Source organism: Lissotriton helveticus, chromosome 9, assembly GCF_964261635.1.
Source record: "Lissotriton helveticus chromosome 9, aLisHel1.1, whole genome shotgun sequence".
In the NCBI taxonomy this organism is placed as follows: domain Eukaryota; kingdom Metazoa; phylum Chordata; class Amphibia; order Caudata; family Salamandridae; genus Lissotriton; species Lissotriton helveticus.
Window position 1 is genome coordinate 251,192,394 of NC_136070.1, and position 13,527 is coordinate 251,205,920.

At 45.4% G+C, this 13,527-nt stretch overlaps 1 protein-coding gene across 1 annotated transcript in view; it reads left to right on the forward strand.

The window, feature by feature from the left end:
• The window catches only part of LOC144781186 (acetyl-coenzyme A synthetase 2-like, mitochondrial), a 196,545-nt gene that overhangs the window by 137,952 nt on the left and 45,066 nt on the right, over positions 1 to 13,527 (forward strand). The window contains exon 9 of the mRNA XM_078659876.1: positions 8,439 to 8,551. Coding sequence (XP_078516002.1) covers positions 8,439 to 8,551 — 113 coding nt within the window. The remainder of the gene's footprint in view (positions 1 to 8,438; positions 8,552 to 13,527) is intronic.

Sequence of the window (13,527 nt, forward strand, 5' to 3'; positions counted from 1 at the left end):
TCGGGTGCCGACATCACAAATCTTGCCAACTTTAGGCCAATATCCCTGCTGCTAGCTTGCTCCAAAATCTTGGAACGCCATGTCAACACCCAGCTTAATGAGTTTGTTGAAAACGTGGGATATCTCCATCCATCCCAATCAGGCTTCCGCGCTAATTATTCCACCGAATCCGCACTCCTTGGGGTGACCGAGCGACTCCGACACGGTATCGATGGCGGTTAGACCTTTGCGCTTATTCTTCTTGATTTAAGCGCTGCTTTCGATACCGTGTCTCATTCCATTCTTTTGGAGTCCCTCCGCTCCCTTGGTGTAGTTGGATCAGCGCTTGCCTGGGTGGCCTCATTTCTTAATGAGCGCACCTTTCAGGTTTTCTCAAACAAAGCTGAATCTGCGATTCATTCTTCAGCTTACGGCGTCCCTCAAGGGTCTATTTTAAGCCCTTTGTTGTTCAACATCTACATTAGACCGCTTGCTTCCATCGCTGAGGACGCCGGTCTGTCCATATATTCATATGCAGACGACACGCAGATTGTGTTTTCTCTTACTAGCAGCAGGGAACAGGAAACCTCTGCCCTTAAAATTGGCTTATCTCGTATTGCAGCTTGGATGCAAGTCCACCTGCTGAAGCTCAATGGAGATAATACTGAGGTTATCGTATTAGGCAAGCACAAAGATCTGTGGGGCTCTAGACATTGGCCCTGTGATATGGGCCTACCCCTGTGCCTGTTGCCCGTAACCTCGGTTTCCTGATCGACGACAAACTTTCGATGAGGCAGCAGGCAACCAAGGTCGCTGCAGTCTGCTTTAACACCTTACGCTGGCTGCAGAAGATCATATGGATGTTGCCTGAGTCCACTCGAAGAACTGTCGTGCAGGCCCTTGTGATGTCTCGCATCGACTATGGCAATGTGCTTTATCTAGGAGCGGATAAAGCAACCATCAATAAACTTCAAATGGTACAGAACTCAGCCGCACGCCTGTTGCGCAATGTTCCACGGAGTACGTCCGCAATGCAAGCTTTGCGTGACCTACATTGGTTAAAAATTTCGGATCGTGTGATCTTTAAAACTTTGTGTTTTATGTTTAAGATCCGTCAGGGTTCTGCCCCTATCTATCTTCGCAATCTTGCCCAGCCTTATATTCCTGGCCGCTCCCTTAGGTCTTCTAACCATGGCAATCTTTTGATTCCAAGAATCCGACTGGCAAAAATGGGAGGCCGCTCATTCGCATATCTTGGTCCAAAGATGTGGAATGCTCTCCCGCTGGCGCTAAAATCTGAAACAAATCTTTTAGCTTTTCGCAAAAAACTGAAGACCTTTCTGTTCTGATTCTCTCTGTTGTGATCCTCTCCTCTGCACCTGCTTGTTTTTCTTCTTCTGTCTGTCCCTGGCGCCGGGAAACCCATTGCGGGTAGCTGAGCGCAATATAAATTCAATAAAATAAATAAAAATAAATAAAATAAATAATAAATATTATACTTGCAAACACTGCACCTGTACCTGAAGTCAGTACCCGGTGCGGTCGCACTGCCCTAGAGCCACCCTGTTCAAGTGTCCTGTGACCTCAGTGACAGAGTCACTGTCACTCTATGGTGTGCTGCTTCATAGGTCTAAGATAAAGAAGGGTGGGAAACCCAATATACCCTTGCGGGCTTGGGCAAATAATATTGATAAAGTGTTTGAGGGTGCCAGCAAGGGATTTTGCTTGTAAGAATAATCACCAGATTTCAGACTTGGATCTTATTTACCAACAATAATCTGTACAATCAAATTGTTATCTGATGTAATTTCAATATAACAGCCAATTAGGCAGAAAAACCATTCAAATGAAATAGTTAAAGTACAATATGGAAAATATGAGAAATATGAAAAACACGGGAAATCCTATTATAGAAAAATATATTTTTTATATTTTTAGATCATAAATTTATAGGGTACATATCAACATTTCACGTTGATTACAATGCTTTCAAATAAAAAAGAAAATGCTAAAGTTTTCCTATAATTCATTTGAAAAAAAGTCCAATCTAACAATAAAAACAGTAAGTGACACTTATTTTGTTTAAAGTAAAGGCCACTTATATAGTTGATAATAGATGGAGAAATGGACCCAATAGTCGACGTTTCGGTCTTCAATTGTATTAATCCGTAAGACCTTCTTCAGGACAACACAATAAGCATGTGGCAGTGACCCTTCATCAATGAATCCAATTGTGACCTTGAACATCCAGTATCGTTTAAAATCTCAGTGGCAATCCTGATATTTAATCTCGTTCTTCTTGACTCCTCGACTGATCTGCGCGTAGAATTTCTTTTTCCGAGACCAGTCTTTATTTTTATTTATTGTCGATATTATCGCTCCCAATTTATAAGCACAAATTGTCGACGTGCGAAGCGGAAACACTGAGACCTGCCGGATCAAAACACGAATGTGTCTCGAAGTCACGCGAGTTAGGCCTACCTGCAATACTGAAGGTGAACTTCAGAATGAATTGTGGCGGACAGGCCTTCAAGGTAAACCCACGCTTGCCACTGCTAGGGTCCACCTGCTGGTGTTAAGACACCAGGGCTTTGAAGATCTTACGGGGTCTTTTAAGGTCTAGCATGGGAATGTGCTCCCTCAGGGGGAGTGGTCTGGTGGACTGGTCATGAAGGCTGAACTTGGTTCCCCAGTTCCAAATACATTGAGCAGCTCTGACCATAGTGCCACATCCTCTCCCCAAATTAACACCATACTGCCCTACTGAGAGGAAGTTGCTCTGCACTGACCTGCTTAAAATACCTGGATGTGACTCAATTCAAATTACGCACTAGACAAGAGCAATATATGCTGCCTTAAATTTTTTTATCCTAGAAAGAGTAAACACTCCTAGGGAATGCAAGATTAAGTAAAGCATGTGAAAGGTAAGCAGGAACAACATGGTTACCTTTTTCCTTTTACACTCATTATTCAGAAATTAGTGAGTGCTTTTGCTTGAAAAGTTAAGGCCATGACTACAGGACCCAGACGGGACCCCTTTCAATGCCCATTGCTTATATCCTTACAAAACGTAAGCAGTATGGTTTAAAAAGACCACATTCGTGGACACATACCGCTGTACACATTTTGTTTTCCAATTCACCCACCTGTGATTCTGGGCAAATCACTTAATATCCCCGTGCCTGAATGTGTAATGTAAATACGGTGCTCATGTAAAGCGCTCAAATACCTTTGGGTCGAGTTCGCGCTTTATAAATATGAAAAAAACCACCAAGAAAACGGTATTTCAGTACCTCCAGGAATAGTGCACTTTCCCACCCAGGGAAAACAATGTTGTTCAAAGAGAAACGAGAAAACAAAAGTAGCACTCCCTGGCAAACACTGTAAAGTGGCGCTAATGTGTTTAGGTGTGAATAAATCAATCTGGGCACCTTGCAACCATGTTATTTTGCTTTAGTTAGTTAGTTATTTTTCATATTTTGAATGATTTATTTCTCTCCTCCCCGAGGCTGCACTTAGAAATTGAAAAATGTCAGGAAAAGTTTGTTTCCAGCAAAAGTGTTTTTCTTTTTTGGATCCCTTTCACAGGGGAGCAAATAAACAAAAGGAGGAAAGAGAGGGTACTACCCCTTTCTTGAAATCTAGGTTTTCACTAAATGAGGAGGAGCGAGACAGAAGGAGAGGGAAGAGTGGGAACAAAGGGGGAGGGGCAGCTGCCAGCGGCAGGAGAACTGGATACTGTCCTTGTCTTCTCTGGGCACCAGGCCTGGCTCCAGGAATTTTTATTTGTGTGGGCCAATGGTGGATTCGGGTGGGCCACTGTGGGCCCGATTTGACACTTATATCTAGCCAGGCCTGCTCCAGGGCCCTCCTTTATCTCTTCTTATTCGGCCCGGTAAAATGCACCGCTTTCCAAATCTATTTCTAAATGTTATCACTGGTGTTTTTTCCATGTAATGTCCCTTTGATGGGAAGAGGAGGTTTCTGAGGTGGGAGTATCCGGCAAATGGCACTACTCAGGCCCCCTCTGTGTGCGCCTTCAGGGAGAATCCCTCTTTATTATTACCTCCACCTGACCCTAGACTCTGCAGCGCACTTCATACAGGCCTGATTATCAACTTTTCTACCACCCCTCTCCAGTGCTCCTTATCTCACAGCTGACCTTTGGCCCCAGCCCCATATCAGCCACCATCCGGCTCCACTTTCATTATTCCTGGTAAAAAAAACTTTTGTAAAATCACCTTTAAACTTGAAAGGTTGAATATAGCGGAAAATATAATTAGCACACTCTTTAAAGTATGCTTCACAGTTGCCTTAATGACCCAACTGCTAATTAAATAAACAAAAACAGAAAGGCCATGACAGGGCCGGCATTAGCGATGGTGCGAAAGTCTTTTTTGGCACCCCACCAAAATACTCCTTCTCCATAGATACCTTTACTACCATCCTCCGCCAGTGCCCCTCATCTCTCCATAGCCTCTCCCCCTATTGACCTCCTCCTCAGATTCCCTGACTGCCACCCTCCAAGAGTGCCCCTCATCTCCCCATAGCCCCTCCCCCTCATGACCTCCTCCTCAGATGGCCTTTATTGCCACGCTCTACCAGTGACCCTCATCTCGCCATAGCCCCTCCCCCTCATGACCTCCTCCTCAGACTCCCTCACTACCTCCCTCCACCAGTGCCCCTCATCTCTCTGTAGCTCCCCCCTCCACCCCATGACCTCCTCCTCGGATTCCCTCACTGCCACGCTCCAACAGTGTCCCTCATCGTTCCATAGACCCGCCCTCTATTGACCTCTTCCTCTGATGTCCTCATTGCATGCTCCACCAGTGCCCCTCCTCCTCATGACCTCCTCTTCAGACTTCCTCACTACCTCCTTCCACCAGTGCCCCTCATCTCTCTGTATCTCCCCCCCTCCACCCCATGACCTCCGCCTCGGATTCCCTCACTGCCACGTTCCAACAGTGCCCCTCATCGCTCCATAGCCCCTCTCCCTATTGACATCTTCCTCAGATTCCCTCACTGCCACCCTCTACCAGTGTCCCTCATCTCTCCATAACCCCTCTCATATGCATTTCATTTGTTGTAGAGCGCCACTCATATTAGTGTAGGGTGTCATAGTACTTTACATCATGCACACATTATACCGAGACAATGAATCATAAAAGTATGTAAATCAGTCTACAGGGAATGTCACATAAGCCCATGAGGATTACAAGGTGTAGGAATCACATGTCATCCATACTGGTAGAAAGTATTTTTAAGAGGGTTTGGTCTGGAGAAGCACAAACTCAGGATTTAAAGAGTATTCCAGTGGTTGGGGTATTGGCTTTACTAATAAAAATGTATAGCTGCCCAAACAAACTCTTTTTAGCAACATTAGAATAATGAAACACTAGTAAAGGTCTAACTATATCACAACACAAAAAAGTGAAGTTCTAACTATACCATTGAGGTTTGTATGCTGCTCTTTGATAACAGTTCACGGGTCACTGTCCTATGTTAGGATTGTAACTTCTGAACTTCAAGTGACGCAAGGATCTCTGTGACAAAGGCACTAACCCACTGAGCTATTCACACAAAATACAGTTTATCTGCATTTAAAAACTACCAACAGACAAATGATCGCTCTCCATCAGTATCACAAATCACCAGAGTTATATTTACATTTTTTTTATTGTTGTTGTGCATCAGTGGCAGCGTTGGCCATGATAATGATAAAAACTGTTTAAATGAAGCGTACACTCAGTATGTGTTTTGCTGGGCCTTTGCCGATTTTAAAAATAAGAACAAATAGCCACACATTCTCTCATCTGCTTGGTTCCCCCAACTCTGCGTCACAGCCTGATCTGTTAAGCAGCTGTAGGGGCCAGAAAAGGGGAATCAGGATAAATAACCTTCTTTTCTCCTGCACTGAATAGAAAAAGAAATATCCACTTTGCAGGACAGTAGGCAAAGGTTACCCGGTGCCAAAGAAAGGACTTGTCCCCTTTGCCATGCCCCTATTGTACCTTCAAAAGTGGGCGGGGACACAACCCACCTTTATAAAAGGAGATGCTGGATTGGGGTGCCTGTAAGAGAGAACTCGGGCCCAATCACACAACTCCTAGAACAGGAAGAAAAACAATGTTCAGAGGAACGTTTTAAATTAAAGTGGCGATTTTCTATTGGACTTCATGCCGTCACTGCGAGGGCCAAGGCTCATGTTTGGGTGGGCCAGGCTCATGTTTGGGTGGACCTCGCCCACCTGGCTCACCCTCTAGAACCAGGCCTGATAGGCACGAAGGAAAAGTCCTTTTCCTTCTCTGCCCGTTCCGCCCGTCCCCAAAAGCCGAGCCTTAACTATCGGCCATGGGGATTTCTGCCGTGCGGGACGCATGTTTAAAACAAGAAAGTAGGTGAATGGAATCTATGAAATTAGAGAAGTAGGGGCGCGCCGTACCCTGCCGATTCCGTCCACTTCGACCACTGACTTAGGCACACACAACCGGTATATCCAAAGTTGTACAGTGGGGATGGTAGCAGGAACCCAAGAAGTGGTGCAGGCATCAGCAAGGGAGGCATTCGCAAGTGAGGACCATCTGGGTGGAAGCCATGGAAGTCTGCCCAGGCACGCGAGGCACCGAAGCAGTGGCACGGGGGAGGAGCCTGAGCAGGTACATGGGCTGCTTAGAACTCCAGACATTTGCAGGGAAGGATGAAGGGGCTGCAGAAAGTTATGCACAAACAAGCTTGGTTGAGTATGGGGGCACTCAACGGGCACCCTGCACAAAAGGTCCTGCGGGACAGAGTCCTGTCAGACGAAGCCCACATACGGGAACAGAAATTGCTCACCAGCACTAAATACCAATCCAATTCCCACAGGTCTTCGGGAACCTCCGAGACGGACCCAACTGAGAGGAACATACAAAAGCAGTCACCCAGGAATGAGCCATTCAGTGACCAACTGACGTGCTCTGTCAGACACAGAAAAGGCTTTGTCCAAGTCCAACACACTTTCCGTCCATTGATAAAATATAATAATACAAGGACTGGCTTTGTTTGCCAAAATACAGGACAAAATAAGTCTTTCTAAAAGAGCAGATTTATTTCTCAAATCAATATATAGGTGGCTACTCCAGTGCCATAAAAATGGACCTCTTCAGTTTCAGAATCCTAAAAACTTGCCGACTGAGCTGCTACAGCTGTATCCCCTGCGAACATTTAACACAGGCCTGGAAATGAAAGATTGAGACTGTATCTTGAACTGTAAACACCAGCCTGCAGTTACAGATATAATGCTGCCAGCATGAACTCTTTTTGCACAAGATCACAGGAGCAGACCTTCGGGTTTATGAAACATAGTGATTGTTGTGTCTTTTGCTCCTTGTCCAGGTATCCTCACTGGATACTACAGATCTGTGGTGGGGCCTATAGGAACCAGGTAGAAGGCACCGGAGGGACACCTAGCAGTAATTTGTAGTACTACTCTTTAGAAAAGCACTGGGTTAGACAGTGAATTATTGTGTCTTTTGGTTGATGTTAGAGTTAGAGTCTTTGCCCACACACTACCTCTCTGAGAACTCTTTGTCTGCTCACCCTTGCTACCATGAACGTCAAGGGTGAAAGAGGTGGTTTTGGCCCAGTTAACAGAGCCAAGGAGAACGAACCCCAGGACACAAAACAAAAAAACGACTGCAACCCAACCACAATAGTTTTTGCCGAGATCCTGTTTCTGCCCTCACAAATGTAACTAAACTCACATTCATGGTGGTAGCATATTGAGCATAGGTGGACTGTCAACACATGCATGCCACTAGCAGCCAAGAGGGAGGCACTCAAGAGCAGTTTCAATATTTTAAACACCATCATGGGTTCTGTGGAGCTGGGTATCTCTCCCGATAGCATGCAAAGAAGATCAACAATTGGCTGGTTTTTTTGTTGTAGGAGAAAGTGGGTACCAGTGTGAGAAAACAAGTAGCATCTCTATGAATATATGTAGAGAGCACATAGATGGATCAGCCAGTGGCCTATCTGTGTGCCAGTGGCGGCTGGTGACATTTGAAAGTGTTGGGGTATAAAAGTTTGATAAAACATTTATGTTGTGAGCGACGTGAGTAAGCTTAATGGACAAACGTGGGGTCTTCGCTGGGCCCTCCTACAGAGGAGGAGAAGAGATGACTTGCAAATCTGCTTGCTTGTGTCTGACTTCAGTGGATTAGATTGAGAAGGGGCGGCCTTGTGCATCAGGTACCCAATCCATACTGATCGGCAATGCCATACTCTTCATTTATGGAATCTCCACAGAGCAGGGGAAAAATTGCAGTTTTTCTTGCATACACCACTTAGGTGTCCGTAAGATGAACAATGGGACAATATGGTGCATAACAATAATAATGCTAATAATAAGAATATTGACAAACTTGTAAATGTGCATATGTATAAGTATTTTAAGCTCACTTTTCTGCCTCTTCCCACAGAGACGGGGGGCATCTGCATAGCTCCAAGACCATCAAACCAGGGCGATGAGATCCTACCTGGCATGGCCATGAGACCCTTCTTTGGAATCAGCCCCGCTCTGCTGGATGAAAAGGTATCAATGCAGGGGCAGAGGGGGCAGAGGAGTCAGAGGTACTGGGTGGTGCTCAGATCATGAAGGTAGAGGGGTTAATGAGTCCTGCTATTGCTAAGATCACCAGAGGCAAAGGAACTCCTGTTGTCATACAGTTCTGCTACTAGGGTCACAGAGGTGTCTACATAGTATTAGGACTGCCTGGAGCAGATGTGTCAAGGTGTCCATGCAGGGCCAAGATTTCCATGGACAGAATGATCATGGGACAGATTACTAGGAGCAGAGACGTGAAGGCTTTCCCTTTAAGTGGAGGAAAAATCAGAGAGGACAAAGCTGTAACGAATGGTTGAACAATAATTGCAATATTGCTAAAGTAAAAAAGCTATATATTACAGCAGATAAGTATAGTTTAGTTACTACCTATATCTTAACTAAGGTCCTGTACAGGATTGGACTGGGGCAGAAAAATGGCCTGGGCACAAAACTAAAAGTGCCTCCGCTCCCCAATAAGTGAATTAGGTAGCTAATATGTGCACCATGTTATCAAATCAGGGCAGCTTTGAACATGTAAAGGCGCACTGCATTAGAGTTTTGCAAGTTATGGAATACTGCATGTATACCAGCTTGTTCCAGGCAACGTTTGTTTTAATATCAGGGAAATCAACATTACAAACTGGTCCAGCAGACCATAAAATAATCCCACAGTCAAAAACTGTCCCACACACTGATCTGTCAGACCAGCCCATCGGGCACTGCCTGATTGCCCAATAGGCATATTCGGCCCTGTTATGTTATTTTATGTTAAAATTACTTCTAGAGCGCGCGTACACCAAACGGTTTCATGGCGCTGTGAGTGGAGAAGAGACAAAGAACCGGCAGTGGGGGTGGAATCAGTAGATAGTGCATTACTCGTAACTCTGACAGAACAATAGAGTTTTCAGACGAGATCTGAAGTGGGGGTAGGATGTGATTAGTCTAAATTCAACGGAAAGTGAATTCCAGCGGAAAGGGGCGAGAAAGGAGAATCTTAAGGCCACCATGTTTCTTGCAGCGAAAGGTAGGGATTGTAAGAAGAGCCAGATGAAGGGAGCGGAGGTTACGAGAGGGAAAATAACGGTGAAGCAAGGAGGAAATAAAAACTGGACCAAGGCCAGCCAGTGCTTTGAAGATAATACAGCCTAGTTTAAATTCGCAATGTTGGGCCACTGGGAGCCAATGTAGGCTTTTGAGCAAAGGCCGGACATGGTGGTGTCTAGATTGGTGAAAGATGAGCCTGGCAGCCTGATTTTGCACCAGCTGGAAGTGGCGGAGCTGGTAGGCCGGGATGCCAACATAGAGTGAGTTGGCATAGTCGATACGGGAGATGACCAGGGCCAGAAGAGCCAGGGTTAAAGCCTCAATGGTTAAAAAGCTAGCGATCTTACGGATTCTGCGGAGATGGAAAAAACAGGAGGACACCACAGCACTAATCTGAGACTTCATGGAGAGATCTTTACAGATAATGACCCCCAGACTTTTGGCCGATTCAGCCGGAGAGGGAGGGGGGCTGAGGCTGGAGGGCCAAAAATTGGAATTCCACGGGTTGTAAATACCACCGGTCAAGATTAGCTCAGTCTTGTCAGGATTGAGTTTCAAGTGATTGACCTCCATCCAATTACTAATGAGGCACATGGTGGACTGAAAGTTATGGATGGAGTGGTCTGAGGAATCAATCTCGAAGACCAGTTGGATGTCGTCTGCATAGTTAAAAGCAGTGACCTTACTCCTGCGTAGGGACCGAATAAGGGGAGTCAGGTACAAATTAAAAAGAAGGGGGGAAAGGGAAAATCCCTGGGGACGCCACAAGTCAACTTAACTTTTTCAGCAGAAAAGTTGGAAAGGCGGACAGGACAGCCTGATGTCGATTGCTGAGAAAGGAGGAGATCCACCTAAGGGCCGACCCCTGGATGCTGGCGTCGATTAAGATGTTGTGGTGGACCGTGTCAAAGGCCGCCGACAAATCCAGGAGTACTAACGCTTGACAGATCTTGAGGTCCGCTCCCCTCCTAAGTTCATTCATAACTGAGAGAACGACTAACTCAGTAGAGTGAGCTGGCCTAAAGCCGGCTTGTTGCGAGTCAAAGAACTGGGAGCTTTCAATGAATGAACTAAGGAAGTTGGTGACATGGGCCTCAAGCACCTTACTGAGGTAAGGGAGCAACGAGATAGGACGAAAGTTGCTCAATAGGGAGGGGTCAGCGTTGGTTTTTTTTTTTAAGATGGGGACGACTTCGACAGTCTTAAGAGTCTGGCACTAAACCTAGCCTGAGGGAATTGTTAAGGAGTGCCAAGGGGGGCTTGGGGCAAATGGAGAAAGCTGCTTGTAAAATATGAGAAGGACAGCAATCTGTCGGGGAGCCAGAGCCTACCTTTTTTAAGAGTGCAAAGAACTCATCCTCAGATATCGGAGGTATTTCATCCACTATTTGGATATTTCTAATGGTGGGTGCAGGTCTAATGAGGGGGTGGGGGGAGGGATGCTGCTTTTGATCTTAGCGATCTTGTCCATAAAGTATAAGTTAAGGGAGTCACAGAGATTTTGAGAAGGGAGGGGCTTAATAGTAACTCTGTCAGGGTGCGAGAGCTCCTCAACTATGGAATATATATCTTTGGTCTTGGTAGCAGAGCTGGTAATCTTCAGAGAGAAGTATGAAGTTTTAGCCTGGAGGATAGCTTGTTTATAGTCTTTGAGCAGTGTCATAAATAGTTTTTTTTACCAGGGACGTAGTCTCGTCTCCAGCTGCGTTCAGCCTGCCTAAGTATAAGTTTCTTATTTTTTAGGTCATCCGGAAACCATTTCTGGGCGTCATGGGGGCGTTTTACTTTAATACGCCTAAGAGGGGCGATGATGTCATTGGCTGATTCAAGCTCAGTTTAATGTTGGTGGCCTGACTTTCTAAGGAGTTATGTTCAGCAGGAGGAGAAGCCCTGAGTAGGGTGTAAAACTCATTAAGATTGGCTCTGTTCCAGCTTCTGGCCATATGATTCCCGATGGGGGCCAGTTTTGTGTGGGGGGGGCAGGCCAAAGAGAACGTAATAATATAATGATCTGACCACGGGCACGGACAGATAAGCGGTTGGGAAATGTCCAGGTTGGATGTCCACACTTGATCTAGGACGTGTCCCTTGACATGTATAGCGGACTGTATATGCTGGATGCAGTTCATGCCAGATAAAAGGTCAGTAAAGTCGGAAGAGCAAGAGCTCTCCCTTACATCTGTGGGCCAGTAGTTAAAATCCCCGATAATCAGTACTTTCGAATTATTTATTATTAGTTGAGATAGCATGTCGCCAAACAGTGAGGGGAAACCAGGCATATGTTGTGGGGGACGATAGACGAGAACACAGATGAGGGGGGATAGGGAGGATTCAAGTTTTAAAATGAGACAATCAACAGAGGGTATATCAGCAACAGTCAAGGCAGAGAACCTAAGTGAGTAGTGAATGATGGCTGCAACCCCGCCTCCCGGCTTTCCGGGGGGTCTGTTGGCTTGAAGAATGTAATAGCCCGGGGGTACTGCCGCAAGAATGTCCGGGGTTGACTCCGCAGTGAGCCATGTTTCTGTCATGGCCCTGGTCCTGCAACTATAAGCCACGGTATAGTGGTGATATACAACAGCTACTACTAAAATCATACATCAACTGCACAGGCATCATATTCTCTGGTATATTTGGCAGACATTGTAATTATATACCCTAATACAACCTCATGCTCTCAGGGCTTAGCCCAATGTGCCCGTGCCATGCCCAGGCAAGGTCAACCTATGTCCAGATATGGCTTCAAATGCTAAGGAAACATGTCAAATACCCGACTGCAGCCTTGAGTGCCATTTATAATATTTTAGGCATACATTTTATATAGTGCAAATATGGGTCTAAAGGGGGGGATGTTTATATATCACAAATAAAAGGTGCTCTACATAAAACAGTTTGATATGTACATATCTGGGGTGGTACAGATAAGACCATATTTCAGAAACCAGGATGTGCAGCACATTATTGGAAGTCTTCTAAACCGAACACTACACATTTGCTTTTTATATGACATCATGCATATTTACACAATTTCCCATATTTACAATACACCACCTTACCCTTTGAGGCTAAGTGGGTAAAGTGCTTTCTCCGGAATAATAGAAATATTAAGAGTCGAAGATGAGAGTATAAACCATGAGTCTGGTTCCAAATTCTGTTGCTGGGGCCTTGAGTCCCTCTATTGAGTAAATGACTCAAATCTTTTAGTGCCCCCCTATATGCCCACGTATAATTCCCTCACAAGCCCGGCGCCACTCTAGAGTGAATAGGTCTACACTCATGATCATGCGTACCCAATATGCGCTGTACAGATTCCTTATGCGCTGCTATCGCCTACTATGCTCAGGTGTCGCTCCATAAAGCGAACCACTGAGTTGAGTTCATAGTGTCGGAGCAGGCAGGAGAATGGGCAGAATACATGGGCCTGGCTGGCACCCCGTCTCTGTCACCAGTATTTACTTAGATATGACCCTGTGTAGAAATGTAGATGGAGCCGCTATTAATAAAGGGTCTGTTTCCACTGAGGCGTTCCAAGTGACGGTATCAACTTCACAAACAAAGCTTGGGTTGTATAGTATTATAACTTAGAACCCGAGGTGGAAACCTTTGGCTATTAATAACTTGTCTTCTACTGTTTTCTCTTTTCCTGCATGACGCTAAACTCCCTGTCCGCTGATCCTACGCATTAGGTGTGCAGCAGGAGATACGCTTTACCCTTCTACCGTCATCATTTCCCCTAAAAAACACAGATATGTGACATCCTGCCACACTCTTAGACCTCCCTCAATATTGAAATTTATAAATATTTGAAATCCAGCCAGACTCCCTCGCCCCAGACCCCATTACCCAAATTTAAATAAATAAACAAATGTCAGCTTCCTCCAGGCTCTGGGCCTGTATTTCCTCTCCCAATTCGAGAGCTG